This window comes from Phasianus colchicus, chromosome 2, assembly GCF_987193195.1.
Source record: "Phasianus colchicus chromosome 2, bPhaCol1.hap1.1, whole genome shotgun sequence".
Taxonomy (NCBI): domain Eukaryota; kingdom Metazoa; phylum Chordata; class Aves; order Galliformes; family Phasianidae; genus Phasianus; species Phasianus colchicus.
The window spans coordinates 26,168,549-26,189,775 of record NC_143437.1 but is presented as its reverse complement, the minus strand read 5'-3'; the positions used below and the strand labels follow the sequence as shown (position 1 = coordinate 26,189,775).

The window sequence follows — 21,227 nt, the reverse complement described above, 5'->3', positions numbered from 1 at the left end:
ACCAAGGCCCTGGCTAAAGAAATTAGATCAAGAGTAGCAAACAGCTCAACCAACACTAGTCATCCAAAAGTCATTATTTTAGTCTAACTTAGGATCCTTTTATATTCAACATATACAGATCAACTGAAATGAAAAGTCCCACAAAAATGCAAAAATATAAGAAGTGCTCTAAAAGTACTAGCTCCAATTTTGTGATGTTGGCCAACAACATTAGTAGTGGATGTGGGTGGTATGGCACCAGTATTGTTATATTTCATTACCATGGAACAGATGGCAGCAGAGGGGCAGTCTGACAAAATGGCATCTGACGTGGAAGTGCATACAAAGTAAATATGTGTCATTGAATTCCTCCTCTGACATTCGCTGACACTGAACATTTGCAGAGATCAAATAGTGGATGTGAGCACAGTGAGGTGGTACATTTCAACAGTGGTAAAAGTGACAGTGGGGTAATCTCTGCTGGTGCAGATATTTATGAGAATGCCATGTTCATTACTGGCATAAATGCATAGCTAGCAGTAGTGACTTAGTTGAAAAATACTGTTCTGTAGCTGAGTATTCGTTCTATCAAATAGCATTATTGTGCTCTTTGTATCAGTTGTAGTTTTCATTTGAAATAAATAGGAGACAATACTTTTGAAGCAACCTCTATTTACAGGTATATTCTATTTACATGTATATTTAGATATGTATGTAGAGAGATCAAATTGGCATTTTTGAAACAACAAGGTAAGTCTGTGTGAACAAATGTTTGCTTGTTGACACTGGCAATGTTAAATTAGATGTTTTACTTTAAGACAGTGAGAGGAGACTCTTTCAGAGTTAGATAGGCCTTAGCCCTAATATGGCCATCTAAAAATAGAATTTCTTAGTGTTGCTAACAAAAACACCATAAAACAAATTTAGAGACTGTTGTACAAAACTGATCCACTTTCACTTGTGAGGAAAACCACAGCTCTTCCAGAGAACTTGCAATACTTCTATACAAAACTTTTCCATGGTTACTCAAAAGTGGTAAAGCTCTAAAACTACTTTACTACATTTTATAAGCAAAAGAACTCTGCAGTTCTACCAAATTCATTTAACTAAAGTCTCAGTCTTCCCATAAGACAATATTTCATAAGATTTTTTCCTCAGAGGCCTACTTCCATATGAACTCTCTTGTTTTTATGCTTTCCTTCAATAATAACATAGTAAAAACAAACTCAGCTCTGAATACTTCTTTCCAAGCATCTCTATGTTGTTCTGGGGTAATGCACCACATTGCATAGGAGACATTACCATAGCCTTTCATCCCTCCTCCCCCCACACACATAGAAGGTTAAAGAATTTTAAACATTTGAAGAACAAGACACCATTCTTTCTGTCTTTCAATGATCCAACACACCTGAACACATCTTGTGATGGAATAGTACTGCTATGCTTGCCTGGGTATCAACCAACTATAAATGGAAGCTTGGAAGAACATTTACTTGCCAACGCATATTACAAACCAATACCATTCACCACATTTTTGTTCTTTTTTGACATAGCAATTAGTAAAATACATAGAAACTACTACTGAGGTGATGGGTGCTACTTCAGTATGAAGCACAGAAAAAGGCAAAATCTAAATATTTCGTTTTGAAATTTAAAGATTTAGTGCAGCACAAGTTCTTGCAGGATACTGTTAGTAATTGGTAGGAGCACAGTATTCATTACAAAGAACAAATACATAAAACACATTCTTACACTGTTTCTTAACTGTGCCAGGCAAAATAATTTCGTTTCATACCATTTCCAATTCCAGCTGCTGTCCGGGTTTACACAAAACTTCTTTCAGTATTCTGAAACTTGTTTAGCTGAGCTCTATGAGCTTACTTGGGAAAACTGTTAAGACGACATCACTTAAAATGACTAAACCCAAACTGCCATCCTCATTTCAGCAGGTCAGGCAGTCATTTAAGAACCTGACCAATATACACAACACAATTGTTCCTTCATGAACTCTTATTCTTGGCATGTACCATCCAACTCTGATGCCAATTAAACAGCAGAAAAGTGTCTTACATTAATAAACACTTCTTCAGCATCTTCCTGTATTTTTCCCAACATTCAACTAAAAATTAAAATACCTCTCATCATTACAATGTTGCACTCATTACTTTACTTGGAAAAGAAAACATTTAGAGGGAAAATAAATATTACAGTAATTCTAAAAAGCAAATAAACATGTTTCCCCCCCTGTGACATCTCATCATTCTACCTAGAAATTTGACATCTACCTAAGAATTTGACATTTCATTCTAGGAATCAATAATTCTAAACAGCTCATTCAATTACTGCACTTTAACTTGGTTTTGTTACCAACAATGATTACAGGTTAAGATGAACTGGAACTGCTCATTGACTCACTAGCATTTAATCAAAATGTGTTCACTGTAACTTAAGCTTGTACAGATTAAGAGAGCATTAGCACAGATTTGCCTCTAATGCTTCTGCTGTTGAGGCCCTTTAATGATGGAATCTTCCAAGAATGAGAAAAAAATATTTAAAGTCTCTACCTTCACCTGATGATCCTGAAAGGTCTATGATGACATACACTCTCCCTTCTGGCTCCAAGTCAATCTGCAATCAAGAAAAGAAATAAAAGAAAACTTAGAGTGGCCCCCAGATAAAGTGATAGCACATGCAAGGAAACCCAGTTTCCAAAACCTGTGAAGCCAAACTATGGGCAGGTCTAAAATTCACTACTAACAGTGTCTCCTTTTGCACAGAGGTGTTGAGGACCCTGCACGTCTCTGAAGTAAAAAAAAAGAAAGAAAAAAAAAAAGAAGCAAGTACCCTTAGCACTTGGAAAGCTTGAACCCAATGAATTTTTACACATCAAACATTTAAAATACTGTTCTTGGATACAGTGTTTTTTGTACAGCAGGAATAAGAGAAGAAAGTTAAATAGCAATATCAAGGATTTTTTTATTTAAATTTTATTCTTAACTGCAATTTGCACCAAGCCCAGCTATGCAAATGTGAAAAACACTGTAACCTATTCAGATCTCAGCAAGACAGATCAGCACTGGTGGCAGAACGGGGGTAAAAATTAACACATGCAACTCATATGGTCAGTTAACACGTGTTTATAATACTCCCTTTGTATCCTTACTGGGAGAAAGTAATACATGCTTTATCCTCTTTCAGTGAGAACTATGGGTTCTCAGTATTAAGCTGTTGTACTTAAATGCTAATTCTTACAACCTGCAACATCTTCATGTACAGCAATGAAGTTCTCATTATAATCCTTGTGTGTTTTACACACATCACCAATTCTACACTGCTGGTTTTGCATGTCTTAATGGCGCCCCACACATTATAGACAATTTTTGTAGTTGCTCATCTCTCAAAAATGAAACTGTAACTAAAACACTAAACAATCAATAGCTCTGAATGCCACGTTGCAAATCTCAGACAAATGCAGAGACTGTGAGTGAAGCCAAGATGGTGTTCATTAACTTCATTTTCATTCTGTTCTGGTAAGTAAAGCACACAAAGTTGCATGGCTACTGCCAAGGCACTTCAATCACAAATGGCTTTGTCTGCCAGGGTCTGTCCCATTTTACGCTGCTCCAGCCAGGAGCTGAGCAGCCACAGTGCTGGGCACCACGAGGCCAGGATAGAATGTGGGCCTGGCTTTTAGGACTTCATGAGGTCTGCTGCACAATAAGCAGAAGCAAGCAAGGAAATGCGAAAGGATGTACCCCCAGAAAGCTCCTTCTTTCCTCAAGTGGAAACATAGCAGGACTACAGGTCCTCCTGGACAAGGTCAGAGGAGAGAGCATGCACCTCATTGCTGGCAGTCAGCAGCTCCTCACTGTGCACTGCAGGAGTCCAGTGCCTCTCTGAAGCCAATGCAACAGCACCTGGGACTCACAATCAGAAGCAGGAGTCACGTACTCTCACATCACCACGTTCCACTTCATCTTGCCCCATGGCAACAGAGAAGGTGGGTCTCATCTCCTTCCACCAATGCCAGCCACCTCAACTGACACCAACAAGACAAAGATGCTTCTGAAGTTGCATTCCTCAGGGAATGACACTGGGCTGGAATATTATGGCAATCATGAGAACGCTAATTCCCATTAATAACCTGGTAGACCAGTCAGTTCATGTTTGAAAATTAACAAGTAAATGAGTATACAAACCAGAACTCATAACACAAAGTACACTTTGATCATTTTGACAGGCACAATTTCAGTTATTAATGATAGTAATTCAGAAGCTTGATAGCTAGACAACTTACTACATCACATCATTTATTTGTGATACAAATGCACAACTGACCATCAAATGAAATTATAATCTCAGGATTGTTTTGCCAAGAACTAGATGGTTTTCTTCATAAGTGAGATTCTCCAAAAGGAGCATCAAAATCTGACCCTGTAGACAGCATTTGGAGTACACTGTAGATGGAAACTGTCCGCACGTGTTGTAATGGACACCCTCCATGAGATAGCTTGCCACAAAAACACTTTTGTGCCTTTCAATAAAGAACCAGTAGAAAAATTCACAGCTCTGATGTCATCAGAACAAAAAACTAAGAAAATTATCTCAGCAGCTGCATTTTAAATAGATGAAGTAGGAAATAGATGTTAGCAAGGCCAGCAGTTACTCAGAGGAGAGGAAAATGAAAGTGCAGTCAAGTGTTATTCCATTTGTTTAAAGATGTCTTTACTCAACATTCATTTCTGAAATGGCAGCATGAGTTTCTTTTTAATGTTTGTTTTAAATAAAGCTACTGATCTTGAAATCTCTCTCCTTCTCCAGTTTTTAAATGCAGAATGTTAGAAGATCAGAAGCACAGGTGTATGGGTAGACTTTGATGTCTGTGCTGAGGGTGGCTTTCAAAAAACTGCGATAGTTCTCAACAGATGGCTGTATTAAAGATGCATGTCAAATACTCTGCTTGTATCAGCATTATATACTGTTTGGTTAAGCTTTCAGGAAAGTACTTGCTGCAGTTAAAATCCCTGCATATGCACACACAACCCTAACTCTATTCTGCAGAACAGTCATGCAGCTGAAGGAGCTGATGACCATCATTATGAAGTTTCCCTTCTACTCATTTAAGCTTGAACAGCTTTAAGAGGAAAAATTGGGGCACTGAACACAAGTTTCCATTATGCATCATATGGTTGAAAATTCTGCCTAATGATTGCAATTCAGAATTTTTGCTGATGCACCAAGCAGAATTTTTTTTTTTATAAAAAGGGATTCTCTTTTACAAAGGAAAGATTTTCCTGTCTTAAAATACTCTAATTCCAATGAAAATGAAATGGACATTTTTATTTACATATTTATAAAATATCCCCATTTCATTTCAGAAAGAACCTATGTTGACAGTCTCATCAGTCACATGAATTGGTACTTTTCACCAGGAGCAGGCAGCTCAGTTGCCTCAACTGACCTACTGTATAACAGAACTCCCATCACTACCCCTCATCCTCTCAAAAACAGTAGAATCCCCCAAACTGTTGAGAAACCTTATGATCTCAGGTCCTTCACGTATAAAAGACAGCACAGAATGAAAAGGACTGATTTAATACTAATTTTGCATAAAACATAATTGAATGCCTAGAAACACAACGGTATAAATACTCAGTCAGGCTACTAGAATAAAAGCTGTATGATTTTTTTCAATCTATACATTAAACTGTACTTTGAAAAAACTGCAGACTGTTCAGTGTCATTTCAGCAAAAGATACATATAGCACAATCTGAAGTTCCTTTTTTTTTTTTAGCAGTAGTTCACTGTAACATTAACACTATATACTAATATTAAGCCAGTGTTCTATGACTATAGAATTTCCAAATTCAGCTGAATGTAACAGACATCCTTGAATATAGTGCAAATAGTCTAACAACAGCAGCTCTAATTTTCTCTTCTATTCTCTTACCAAAAAATACTTCTCCCTGAATGCAGCCAGGCATTTATACATGAGGAGAGGTGCTATGAGAAGATATCTAAGAAGATAAGGAGAGGTGCTATGAGAAGATATCTAAGAAGATAAGACTGGTGCAAAGGGCAACAAAAGAAGGAAAGATGCAAATGAGATCAAAGAATTGATCCAAAAGAGCTTTCCTGTTACCAGGATATATAGCAAAATATATCCCTTATACATATTGACCACATTCTCTGCAAGCAACAATTATCACTGAGAAAATCATTTGATCGTAGAGGTGTTTTTGTTTTGTTACTGGCCTATGCTACTGTTGTGGAACTTGTTAATACACAGAGTTATAGTAGGTGAAAATAAGATTAATTGCAAAAGTACATTAAACAACTTCTATGTCACTAAAAAAAAATCCTTATGTTGTAGGTATTGATACAACAACTGGAAATGGAAAAAAGCACCAATCTTGAAAAACTTAGGCACACATAAGACATTGATAGTTTGTTCCATGGAACAAAAGGCAACCATGTATAAAACTAGATATACTTTCAGAGGAAAAAACATAATGAAGCTATGGCTAAGTTTCAGCACAATGAAGCCATTTATATAGTTTCATAGTCATTAATGGATTTTATTTTCAACACCCTTTTGAGACAGTTCCCCATCTGTAAAAAAAAAAAAAAAAAAAGATACTCCCAAAGGTACAAGCTAGACTCAATGTCTTGCCAGAAATTCATACAAGAAATCTACAGTTAAACCAAAACCAAATTCTAATTTCTGGAAATTGAGACTGCCCGCCGAATCATTTGTCCTATTCCTCCCTCAAATTTCACTTTGTCAAGCAATACACATCCTGTCTTTCTGGTATATCAGTCAGAGACATTTAAGTACTGTTTTTTGTTTGTTTGCTTTGGTTGTTTCTTTTTTAAACACAAGTTTAACGGGTACACCTCTAGGACACAATTCCTCGTTTCTTCCATTCAGTTAACACTCACCAGTGGAAAAAAATAAAAGCAATCTCAAAAAAAATTGCTTAGATATCTCTCCAACATTCCCAATGTAGCAAATCTGAAGTAATGCAAAATTTTTTCATTGTATGCAGAAGATTTTGAAAATACTTCAGCCTTTCATTACGGTTTGCTTTCTTCAAGCTTTTAATTCGTAAGTGGTCTTCTGAAAAACTGAATTCTAAGTTTTTTTCTTCTTTAAGAAGCATTAAAACTCCTACTCCCTAAAGATATGAAACTCTGGCAAGGATTCTTAGACAAGCAATCTGCTGAGGAAACTACACAAACTAATCCTATGAGGGTGAGGAAGACTAAGAATATACTATCCTATTATTTGAGTTGCACTGATAGTTCACATTTGAATACGAAGACTTTGCATTCTTGACCAGTCTGAACAAATCCATTAACACTTGAGGCTGCTTGTTTTCATTTTAGCTAGTAGCCCCAGCACAGAGATTTTGCATGTCCTATGGAGAAAACCAAGACCTGTTGCAAACAAGTGATAAACCACTATCTTCAGTGGGCTTCATGCCACATTATCATCAGTTTTCTTTTGACCATAAACAACAACACAGGAATGTCATCTAAGATTAAGTGCATTGTACTTATTTCCATGCTAACTTGTCTTGAGAGAAATCCAAATGTTATCATTAACACAGAACTGAAATCTGGAATAAACAACAAGTGTATTTTTCATAGCTGAATTTCTTAGCAATCCAAAGCTTGAGGAAGTTTGTTTTTTGTTTTTTGTTTTTTTTCCCCATGTTCCCTATCTAGGCAGAACACAAAATACAGCAACAACTCTTCAATTGCAAAGATGTTTAGGATTTTGGCAGCAGTAAGAATACAAACAGTCTGTATAAGCAACAGAAACAGAAATAATTAAGTCAAAAACTGCTTTGCACCTCTTGTTGTGATATTCTAGGATTATCTGATATTTGGATAGCTTAAAGCATAAACCTCCAAGCACATGATCTATCACTGCAGATGGTTATTTGAATTACAGAGGATTTCAGAAGTCAGTATACATTAACCTATACTGGACACAGGACAGCATTACAAAGTTTCTCTTTGAACAACTTCCCTGAGAGATTCTTTAAACTGAATAAATAACCTTGTAAATGCTGGAGGGCTGAAGCTTCATTTTCTGAGAAGCATTTATCTCTCCAATATTTATTGCATACCATTTCCATAAAGACTGCAAAATAATAATATCAGAACAGTAGTAATCTAGTAGAAAATGACTGGAGAAAGAAGCTGTGCTATTCCTTTGTTACTGAACCAAATAATGTTTTCTGCTTCAACTTAAGTAGTTAATTGAGAGTTAATTTTAACTTATTTAACAGAAAACGTAACATTAATAGGGACAATTTTCAGTATATTCAAAGTGAAAACAAAGTACACCTGACAGAAACAACGCACTAGAAAACAGATTAAACTTGTATACTTTCCCCAGCATTCACACCCGAGTCCCCCAGCAAGCTCAACTAAAACTGACAGCTTTGCAATAGGCTATATAAGGTCAACAAAATAGCAGAGAAAATGTTAATAAATATCCAAAAGTGAACAGATTTCACAGGGTGCATGATTAATTAAATGAGGTAAACTTGACTTTTAAAGAAATTACACAGAGAACATTGTAATACATTGAGTAAACTTCCCTTGAACCTCTGTTTACCTCCACTCTTTTATTCTCCACCGCCTCTTGCTCTTTTGGCCAGAGAAATCAGGTCCTTACCAGAGCCACAAAGTTCACAAATCTGCCTTTCATTATAAATGTTACATATTTGATTTTTATAATTACAGAGAAATTTAACACAGCTTGCTGCATTGTAATTGACCACAATGATATACATAAAAGTTAAGACATTTTGGCCACAGGGGATTCTATCATTTATTTACTTACACTCAAAAGTCAACAGAAAGACATCAAACATCTTGCATGACCTACAGAAAAGATCAAACACTTTCCAGTGCCAGACACATGTACAGACATAATACAGAACAGAAGTAGCCAGGGAAAAACAAGTTTCAGCTAAAATAGCAACAGTATTCAGAAATCAATTCTCAAACAAGAATCCTTCCATTACTTAATATAGCATATACAGATATTCAATGAAGTGTCCCAAACACGACTTTGATCTTCCATGACCTCAAAAGACCTCCCAGGCACCAGTGGAAGAATATTGTTGAATGCGTAGCATTATACAAATGCATGTGCTTGCACTCAAGCACACACATCACTCAAAAAATAACACACTTATTTTCTGTATTACAGGGTAAAACAACATTTGTGGATCGCTGCATTGGACTAGAGTGCTCATAGTTCATTCTCTGGTAGAGGCCAGAATGTGAACACAGACAGATGGCTGTATTTACATACAGCAAAATAGCACAGCAGTACAAATGGTTGCAATGGCATCAAGTAGCATGACCACACAAACATCACTGCAGAAAACCAAGTTTCTGACTCTGTGATCTGAAAAAGGAGAAAAAGAATACCTTCACTTTCTTGAAATCTGCAGGTAGCATTGGAGTATGTACAGCATCAGATCTCTGCCACAGCCCACCCTAGAGATCTTCGTTTCATCTTTCTTTCGTATTGAGAATATAGTACTAGAAAACTGCATCTGTTTAACACAGTTCTATGCCCAAACAAGTTAAGGTTTTTATCATCTGCTGTAAGAGGTTAAAGTATCTCTCCTATGAAGAAAGGCTGAAGGAATTGAACATGTTCAGCCTGAAGAAAAGGCTTGAGGGAGATCCCACTGTGGCCTTCCAGTACTTGAGGGGGGCTTCATATAAGCCTCATGCTTATATGAGGAAGACTGACTTCTTTTTTCTTAAAATCAGTTTAATAGTAACAGGAAAATATTTAACCTAAATCTCCCCTTTTAGTTTTTTTTTATACTAAAAACTTTTAAAAAACTAAAAGGGGAGATTTAGGTTAAATTTTAGGAGGAAATTCTTTACTCAGAGGGTGGTGAAGTGCTGGCACAGGCTCCCCAGAGACGTTGTGGGTTCCCCATCCCTGGAGACATTCAAGACCTTGCTGGACAGGGCCCTGGGCAATCTGATCTGGTAGGGGGCAGTCCTGCCCATGGCAAGGGGGCTGGAACTAGATTGTAACTAAGGTCCTTTTAACCCAAGCCATTCTGTAATTCTGCATAAGGATTAATGAGAGGAAAATAAATCACTGAGTCATTTATTCATGACAAGAATGAAGAGTCAATAACCTTAAGGGAACAGATCACTCAGACTGCATTAAGGGCATTTAGCAAAGGAGTGGGCCAACTGAGAATCACACCAGCCTTAGTGGTTCAGGCATGTGGCTCGCTGGTTTGTAGGATTATTTAATACAGTACAGTTATTCTGAGTATGCCAATATCTGCAGCTATTATGGCTTATTTCCCTACCTTTAAGCTACACAGCATGTATATCCACTGTAGTATACTGCAGCCATACTAGAAATGGAGGTTGCATTGTACTAGTACTAACAATAAAGTACAAAGAAGCAGTACAAGCCCATAGGTAAAATGAAGTAAGATGAGCAAGAGCTGGGTTTGGCTAAAGCAAACTCAACTAGATTGAGCAAAAGCTAAAGTCTGCATAAAGACTTGGATTTGAAACATCAGCTAAATATATGTATTTCAAGGAAAAACAACAGCAATCATTTTTCACCATACAATCAGTTAAGTCTGCTGGGGAAGGTGATATTTGATTTAAGAATAAAGAAACTCCATCACATGGCAAAACTGATTTGTAATTTCATCACAATGCCTTTCAAAATCTGTTCTGTAACATACTGTAGCTATTCCAGTGGCACTCTCTAGTCTGTAGGGAAATAATTAGCTTATGGACATATTTTTTTAATGTTGTGATGCACAATTGCAACCAGAAAGGTTTACCTACGCATGTAGGATCAAAACATTGACTTACTGCAAGGGTTAGCTGATTAATACAGATTAAAAAACAGATATGATCTGTTTAGAAATTGTTACAGTAAAATTTTGAATGACCACTTGCTTTTACATATAAGGTAAGCTTAGATCTGGTATATTTCTCCAGGCTCAGGAACTACCAAAACATGATGACTTAACCGCACAGACATTTGATATTTCTCCTAAATTTCAACATAAAATTTTTGTGCACTGTACAAAACCCTATAGAGTAGATTTCGTGTGTGAAGTCTCACACAATAATATTCCAAAGCAGCCCTGTTTCCTTTAAGACACTTTTCTTCTCTTTATGATAATAACATCTTCCTGCACTCTTCTCCTAGGTATACCATGGGAAACATTGATAGTATGTAGTAGGAAATAACCACACAGCATCACTATGAATAAAGAAAACAACAGTGCTTATTTTTTAAACCTCAAAATTCAGTGAGATTAACAGCTGGAACACCTTAAGTGGCACAATCTCAAACTCTTCCTAAATGAAGTAGGATATTTCCAAAGGCAGGATATAAGTGCTAGAAAACCATAATATTTAGATGAGGTTAAGTTGCCCTTAATTTTGTCACATGTTAATCTAATTTTAGTTCCACAGTTATAAAAGAGATTTCAGAAACTGTCTATTAACAAAGCATATTTTTAAACAGAAGCTAGGAATGCAGCTGATGTCATTGTTTGAGTACTCCTCTTACCTATATTGGCAGAAAAACGTTCCCAGAACAGCAGTTACAAATTAACACACCTTAAATGAAATATCAGCAGAAAATGAAGCTCAGCGTTCATCTCAAACCTTTCTACAAGAGTTTTGCACCAAGTATTTAAAACACTACTGCATGATTCCTTTCAGTAACTTTCCGGAGAGGTCATACTGAATTTGCAGTCATTAATTAACCAATTAGAAGAAAGCAGCAGGGAACTGAATCAACCTTAGTTCAGATGTAAGTGAAGCTGTACTGGCTTTGTTCCAGACAAAGAGCAACAAAACTCACATATATAAAAATAAACTAAAACAACTACTGTTTATGAGTTTGAGTTCAGTTCAGCTCCCTGGGAAGAAAGGAGAAAGGAGAAAGGCTTTTCTTATCTGCAAGGCAAGCACATAAAATGTTCTTTCCACTTGTACTCATGATAGAAATTAATCTTTCACAAGGAAGGAAGCATCTCAATCCAGCATGCTGCAAACAAACACACTGTACTCCTCTCACACTCACTAGGATTCCCAAGCAGCTCATTAGTGTTCAACACAGCCATCAGATGCAAGCAGAGTTCATCAGCAAACGAGAAAAAATTCCAGTTGGTAAATTCTTACTATTCTACTTTGCTAAGCTGATTTAGAGACTAACAAGATTTTCATTTCTCTTCAATAAAGTGGCTGAAACTACAGAATATGCAGTTGTGATAGGCTGGGAGATGGACCCAGAAGCATCTCTGATCACAGTAAACAGCTATGAATTAAACTCTTTCCCTCAAAATTTCCAGAAAATAAAACAATATTTTATTTGTATAAAACATCTCTAAAAACTAGCAAGACCAGTCTGAAAACTCCCCAGCACTGCAGCCATTCCTCTTTCTGCAGGAAATAAGTCTCTTAATGCTACAAAATCCCTGTTTCACTGTAGGTACCTGAAGTGTATCCTTTGTCCAGTTTTGGCCAATGATCAATGCTGCACACAACCCAGATGTGACAAGGAACTGTCATACCCAAAGCAGGTGTATGTAAAATAATATTTCAAAAAAGAAAGTTATGCTAAAATTACTTCAAAAATGTTATTTCATTTTGGAAACAGAGACACATTACCTGTTAAATCTCATTCTTTAATGTTAGAATGATTCTCATTACTATTTCAGCTGTCCTGCTTCATTAAAAGACCATTTTTCCCTAACAGGGCAAAGATTTTTAAAAGTAATGAAGAACTTCAAAACAATCTTTAAATCAAGACACCAAAAAAAAAAAAAGTGATGACTTAGGGTTTCTAATATTCCTTCATGAAATTACAAGCTTGTCACCTTGAAATAAAATTACTTAAATTTGGTTATGAAACAAGAGATTGCAGAAGTAACACAAAAATACTTTTCTAGTTCCAATTTGTTTTGTTTTTGAATTCTTTCTCCGGCAAGCTCTAAGATGAAAGCAAGAATACACAGGCTTCAAGAATAAACAATCTTTTGTCGGGTTAAAGATGGAAGGAAAAAGTATGTTCTACACAAATATTCTCTGCCCTTGCACATATGCATCTGTAACCTTAGCTGCTTTACAACAAACATGAACATTACAATAAACAAACATTGAATGATATACAAACCACAATAGAAAAAAAAACAGAATTGGCATCAAGTATTTAAACAAAAGTATCCTTCCTGGAAATAGCTCTCCTACTTATAGCATGCCAAGAATTGCATTGATTCAGAACCTTTGTTCAAGTTATTCTAAAAGTTTAAAAGAAATTCAAAAGAAGAAACAAGAAAACAGAGTTAAGAAAATAAAAGTGACCTGCAAATGCATCTTTGTTTTCCATATTTATTAGCTTAGAATGGAAGACTTCGTTCTGCCTGCACACGAGGTGACACACAAGTTACAGAAATTGGCTGCCATGTGGATCTATCTGCCCTTTTTCATGCAGAGTCCAAACCCAGAGAGCATATGTAGGAGGATACCACACTTGCAGGTACCACTCCTAATCCTTCAGACTTCACTGTCCTAGGCCCCAGATTGGAAAGGGCCATTTAAGTAACACCACAAGAACAATCTTGGAGCTGCCACCTTAACAACTTAGGGTAAGCACAGCGAGTACAAAATGGTTTGTGATTGCCCAGTAAACACCATACAGTGCTTCTATATAATAGTTATGGTTCATGGCTGTTGCCTAACAGATCTCCAACCTGGTCAAATGTTTTCCAGTGCATCAGGCCAAAACACAGTAAGAAAGCGGGAGTAGTGAAGTTCATCACTGAACTCTGAAGAGACAGCCCTCAATTCTGCTTTACTTTAGCTAGTACTATAATAAGTTCTAAAGAAACCATTTTGCTGGGTTGTTTTGGTTGCTGTTTTTTGTTTGTTTTTTAAACATGTTCATCTAGCTCTGCTGATGGCTCACTGTGTTTAATTACCATATTAGAAAGATTAATGAAGCTAATTCTGTCAGCAAAGCAGCTATCCTGAGGACTAGAATTATCAGTGATTCACTTGGACTTCCTGGCAGCCTAAGCCAAACAAACCCAGAACAATTCTGAGATCCTCTAATGTCTGCTACGGAACACTGCTACAAAACAAAACTGCTCTAGTTCATGCTACCTGTGTGTGAAACCAGAAAGGGAAATGGAGTGAAGTAAAATTTAGTAACTTGGCACATGCTGCCAGGGAAGTCATGTTCTATGAGTCAAACAGAGCAGAATGTAAGATCTTGAATACAGAGATTACAGAAAAGGAAATAGCAAGAATACCCACTCCTATTATTACTGTTCCTGAAAAGTCAGATGGTAGATTCCGTTAATTAGGAGTGCAATACTAGCAAAAGATACATCCTCATGTATGCTGCATTAATTGATATGTGGTTAGTATTTATATTTGTTTGTTGATAAGTTTCAAACTAGAGAAGCTGCAGAGTTCCCACATTAGATACAAATTGATACAGAGACATGCAAGATGCTGGCTCAAGATTTTTTAAAATCTTACTCTGCTTTTTTTTTTTTTTTTTTAGATTTTCAGACACCTTTGTTTTGTGGTACTTCCTGGAGACAGAAGGGGAGAGGGCAACCTGTCATTTATCCTGCTCTATATTGTAGTGGTGTGGTCATTCCTCTTTAGTCCATAATGAAACAGAATGTCTGGTGTCATATACATGCACATTTCACTTTTTCTTTTTTCCTCCTCTCTCTAGTTCCTCTTTTAAACAGAGATACTCAGATCTGCGTGATTTCTTTGGAAGAGCGTAGGATGGATTTTCAAGGTCCTGGAATTGAAATCAGAATAACTGAAGATCTAAATGAGCAAGAATTCTTTAGATGTAGTTCTAAATGTAGAAAAACCATTCAGTTTGTTATGGGAGGGCATAGTATGTTGCCTACTTCCTCATGTAAGAAGTCAAACTAATAAATCTAAGCTAGTATATTCCAGAAAACGCTTTCAGTCTTTTCTGAAAATATCTTGGGATTAAGGATCTGTTGTATCCCTTGCTAATTGGTTTCATTCGTTTATCAGCTTTAATGTGAAAAATTGATGCTTCACTGTTCATTTTCAGCACCATGGCTTACCATCAGTTCTTGTTTTACTCTTCTCAGATTAAAAAGCCATTTCTCTTTAATGGTACTTTTATATATCCAAATTAAATGACCTCCAATTGTTCCTTTTCAATAAACTAACTAGCGAGCTCCAAGTTTCTCCCTGGAAAGAATTTTCCCCACAATTTGAACGCTTCTATATGTTCCACTGTGAGTTCTGCTATTGACCAGCTGAGTTACCCTGAGCACAGAACTTCACTCACCTCCAGGTGCACAATTCACCTCTTATTGTTTTATTTAGAGTACACGTAAGGCTCTATAGTATCACATTTATACAATAAGACCCTGAACTTTTTGCTGTTATCTACATTGGAATTTATGAGTTCTAAGCATGCTCCCATATTAGTAATATTATTTGAACTGCTAAATTGACTAGAAGTAAACAGCCATTATGGTAGCCATCTGATACACCTTCACATGCTTCAGTATTTCTGCACAAATCATATCCCAAAAGAAATGACCCCTAATACTTGATTTACAGAAAAAAAATTCTTAAATTCCATTTAGGGCTTACAAAATGAGGCACATCTAATTTCATCCAAAAGAGGGCAGAGATGCAGCTCACAGCAAGATAAACCTATTTTGCCCCCAGTATATGCAGACTGCTCCAAAAGTAATGCCTCCTCCTTTTTAATGCTAGATCATGACATCAGAGGTAGATGTTGGTGATATCGCAGAATGATTTCCCACCAGTGTTCCATTATATTTTGTTGCTGTATGGCAGATAGCAGCAGAGGGGCAGACTGACAAAATGGCATCTGATATGGAAGCAGATAAGAAGCAAAGGTGGGAGCAAATTATTACAAATGCAGCACACGAGCTCTTGTTCAGTGCTGACAAAAATACATACCTGAAGGTAGAATGGTAACATCTGTGTTGAAAAATAGGTTTGTAGCCAGGAATTTGCTCTACCAAATTATGTTTTTGTGCTCTTTGTATCTGTTGTAGTTTCTATGGAAATAAATAGGAGGCATTACTTTCAGGGCAAGTTACATACTTTCTGCCTCAATTTCCAGCCAATCAGTTTTTAAAATACTAACTGGTTGTAAACTTCAAAAAGAGAACAAATAATTTCAAATCCGGGTAAATTGCCATGAAAGATCTGAAAGATCTGCCATCTGCAACAAGCACGGAAGTAGGCACTGCAGGCTACTTTAGGAATGCATCTAAGTTTAAGATACCCTTTCTTCCTTGTTCCTCCATCCCCAGTCAACCTACAGTTTTCTTAAGCACTACCACACAGTTTGTCGAGATTTCAGATTTGAAGAACCCTATATTCATCTTCTATGGGTTAAAACTCAGTCCTATCCAAGTTTGTTTCAAAACCTCTCTCCAGTAGAAGGACTCAGCTGGAAACTACATATTTACATTTTTTAATAAAACCATAGAAACAGTTCCCAAAGATATGATCAGAGAAGCAGCAAGAGTCTCTTTACCACAGAGATTTCAAAGACAGAATTGGAAGTAAAGTTACATCACAGAAAGGCAGATTTTTGGGGTACTTCTTTTCAATGCACTGGTTGTTTTTTGTTTGGTTGTTTTTTTTTTTTTAATCCCCACAGTAATAAAGATGAGAATGATTCATGCACAAGTATGACCTTGTTAGCTGCCTGGGCTACCTCCCTTTAAATAAGGCTCTCTAGGGAATCCTATAGATCTCCATGAAGTCTGCATAACATGCCTGAGTGTGAGTTTTGGACAGTTTCCATTCCTGATTCTCTGACCCCCCTATCCAGTGTGCTGCATGTGACTCTGTCAAATATGTTGCATTTTAACTTTTCCCAGGAGTCTACAGAGTTTCTCCTTTGGATTGTTTCAGATTACATTTTCTAAAAAGAAACTGCCTTTAAAAGTGCTTTCAATTTATCAAACTTCGAAGTCACTACCTTCAATGAAAAAAGTTCCCCAATTGAAAACCCTAAATGCATACAGGCTGCATGCCAATGAAGTTCCTAACTATTACAGATACAGACACAGTGGAATTTAATAAACAAAAATATAAATGTTGGCATTCTCATGATCTGACTCAAATAGTAGTTGGTATTTGGCCATAGAGATTCATGGACTAATTCTGGGTAACTCAGTCCATTTTCTCATGCAGTCCTTAAAAAAAAAAAAGAAAGAAAAAGACAGTACAATGTTGGAACTCTGTCTTCAGAATGGAATTAATAAAACTTAACCAGGAAATTCTGGGGAAAAAAAAAAACAAAACATGCAGTTACCTCTTTAGTGTTGGAGTTTCTTTAAGACTATTGATTAATATATATATACATTTTGGGGGGGTCAAACCTAAAGAAAAACAGGTTGATTCTGAACCCTGATCAGCAATTCAATCTCATTTTCATCTTGGATCATTTAATAAGAAAATTGTTTTTAAGACAAGGAGCAGTCCCAACAATAACTCTGGAACACTGCCAGCTGCTTATCAATAGTGTAATAAAGGCTGCTTCCACTTTATGACACAGCTGAACACTTTCTGTGTATCCTAGCAATGAGAAGAGCTGTTGCTTCTGGAACACCTGGGATCCTACATACATTCAAGTAACTTGTATAAAGCAGATACATCCTGAAACACCTTACACTAGGAGGAAAGCACAATTCATCAGCTAGACCGAAACACTCCTAATGCTACTCGCTGATTTCACATTTCCCTGCAAACTGTAGCCTTTTCTTGGAGGCAGGACCACTTTTCTGACTGCTATCATGTATTTACCACAAAGGGATACCACAAAGAAATTTTTACGTGGCTTTGCTTATACAATATCAAAGGAAAGAACCAGATTTTTCTGATCCAGAGAAGTTTGAACCTAGATCTGGCTAGCTTAACTGAATTTATTATCATTTTAAAGGGTAGGGATCTCATCCTCTCTTCAATTTTTCTAGTTAAAAAAAACATACAGTGAAATGTACAAGCAACATCAAACATGCTGACATTAAAAGCAACAGAGAAAGATTAGGTCATCTAACACACAGGCATATTGCATGGATTTCACAAGCTGTAACAGACATTTTGGCAAGAAAATTGGTTAGAAGAACAGATAATGCATACAAACTAGAATCACCACTGCTTTGAGACCTGATGTTTTATCTAAACAACCAAAGATTCTCATGGATTTTTCAGGTACAAAAATCACCCAACAAACTGAAGACTCAGTACTTCATTGAGAATTACTTTCAAAGCACGTGGCTTTGATTAAATAACCATGAATCAAGGCACATCATTAAAAACAATAAAAAAAATGATATCTGTTAAATTCTGAAAACTGTAGCTAATTCTGAGCATTCAAGAATCAGTAGCTCATTCTGGAACTGCTAGTCAATTAACTTACATTAGAGCAGCAACTACTTCAGATACCTCCTACTCTGACTCTTGAATTCTTATTTTATTATAGCTTTTGCTATGAATTTAAGCTGCTTTTTAAAAAGATATTTTTATACAAATAATTACAGTAGCTAAGGAGAAAACGTATTGCTTGCATTTAGTCATTACGATGTAAGTAATGCTATAGAAAATGAATATGTCAAGCTTTCTGAGAGCCATAAATCACTTATTTCTGTGCCGTGTCAATATTTAGCAGAAATTTGTTTATAACTGAGTATGTTTAAGTTACTCAAATGGTAATATTATACATAAAAACATGACTTCCTTCTCACAAGGCTAAGCAATCAGATCACACAGCAAACAAAAATAAAATTTACTCTTGATTACTATTCCTTTTTTCACCTTCCCTCACTTTGTATATAAATCAGAACTGCAGAACTCACTGTGGAAGAAACTCTGAATAATAAAGTTTACTGAAAGCCTGAGAGCTTTTCTGTTGGATCACACCTTGAAATATTGCTAGCTTATGGCAGCTTTGCCCTTCACACCATTGTAGATGATTGTGAAATACTATTTATAAAGAAACTGAAAGCCAGTAAAATACCTACTATGCAACTAGCAGGATTCTTCTGAAGAGCTTTGAGACATTATTTGAGGCTGAGACTGAAGGAAGCTTTTGGAGAATATGGCAATGTACTTGGCTGCAGTCTGGAAGGGACAATTGATTCAGTCCTTAGAAATAAAACAAATTGAACTCCGAAAATATCTCAAAGATAATGAGATGCTCAAGAGCAAACTGCCAAACCTCTTACAGATTATAGTCTGTATTAAGTTGGCGCTAGTGACTGATTCTTTTCCACTGATGGCTCTAGTAGATCAACATTCAGAGGGCATCCCAACAATGTCTGGGCTTAGCACAACAATTAGTTCCACTCTTCCAAATCACATCCCTCTCATGATCATCTTTACTACGAAAGAACAGCACTAAAAAAGGTGCATCATTTTAAAAGAGCATAAAAGGCTAACACTTCAGGAAAGGATGTTTGGTCTCTGGAAAATCAGTGCCTCACAGCAGAAAAATCATGATATTATCTATTTCAAAATTACTCTCCTTGAAAATATCCAAATATCCAAAACTACAGTAATGGTTAAAGGCATGCCCATGCTTTTCTTCTGTTTTACATTCTGTTGTTTCTGCAGTGTTGGCAGTGTTGGTTTTACCAAGTGTCTCTAAAGGAATGACACAACAATAAAGATGACCTGCAAACACAGTCAGGGATACTTTTATCCCTTAGATGTCTTAAAAGCCACAGGTAGCCATCTCTAGACAGCAGCAACAGTAGAATACAGAGTAGCTTTTGAGAGATGGAAACTTCACTACAAACTGAATTAAGTCCTGCATTAAATTTTACCACAGAACATATATTATCACTTCAATGCTTCCGGCCTCAGATCTACCAGAAAACTGTATGTATTTAATAAGGCTCAAACAATGAACGTCTCAATGGACCTGTATTTGAGTGTGCTATTCCAAAGCCTAAGGTTCAATTAATCCACTTGTTCTATATTGGCGTGCATCATACCAATGCTGTTAATAGAATACCTTGAAAATATAAGAAAAAAAGAAATCACACACTATGATAAATTTTGTAGAACAGATTAAAAGTTGAGATCTGTACTTGCTACTTGAAGAAGGCAAGATAACAAGTGAGATATAAGCTGTGGTTTCTACAGAATGGTATAAAAAACACTCTCTACTTAATATATCAGCTACTCACAAACTGCCATTTGAAAAACTATCCAGTTTCTTCTCATGGATCTCATGCAGTTGTACTATTCTCATAATACAAGGGAAAATTCATAGAGAACAGAGAATAAGCTAATTAAAAAGAGGTAGCACACTTGGGAAATAATACCAACCACTAAAACTTCAAATAGACAAGCATGGAACACCATTTACAGGCCAAACTCCCATTGTGAACAGATAAAATCCCAGAAGATAAGAGGCCTACAGAGACTTGATTATTTTCTTCTTTGCAGTTTCAGCTGTGTCACATTTTTACTGCTTTGCAGCCACAAAATTTCTATGTAAACTAGCTGATATTTATAAGCTGATGCAATCTCTAAACACTGCTGTAAAAGTTCCTCTAAATCTTGGACTGAGCAAATGGAAACATTACATCTATTAAGACTCTCTTAAGACTTCAGTCATGATGTACCTACTAACAACACATTAGAAAAGAATTATGATGCAAATCTGCTTGATCCTCATTTGGCAGAACTGAGACTAATAAGTTGGAATTGCAGCCTTTGTACTCACTGAATTCCTTTGTTTCTAAAGTTTCAGATAGGCAAAAAGTTTTGCACTGCTGTGTTGCAAGCCAGAAGATTCAAGGAAGAATGCAAGACTTTTTCCTGTGTTGTTACTGAAGTAAGACTAAGACAGCAGAAAAAAAGATCTAAATTGAGTAACAATAAGAAATGCAAGCCTTCCCTTAAGAGAAAGCTGATGAGGAGTCTCCTATTAGATGATGAAAAGCACTCTGCAATCTTTTGTAAAAACTACATGATTTGATTCCTCCTACGTGAAAATAGTTTAGTTTCCTGGCCCAGCAAAACAGAATCTGGGATTCGCAAAGTCTTTGATTTATATACCTGGAGCTGAGAATACTCCTTTTACAAGAAGCCTGGTTCCCCCTATGTTTCTTGTTCTTTCCTGATGTATTGCCAGGGAATT

At 36.4% G+C, this 21,227-nt stretch overlaps 1 protein-coding gene across 1 annotated transcript in view; it reads right to left on the bottom strand.

Moving 5' to 3' along the window:
* The window catches only part of PRKCE (protein kinase C epsilon), a 275,101-nt gene that overhangs the window by 176,836 nt on the left and 77,038 nt on the right, over positions 1 to 21,227 (bottom strand). Inside the window, exon 2 of the mRNA XM_031594662.2 lies at positions 2,544 to 2,607. Within this exon, the coding sequence (XP_031450522.1) occupies positions 2,544 to 2,607 (64 nt within the window). The remainder of the gene's footprint in view (positions 1 to 2,543; positions 2,608 to 21,227) is intronic.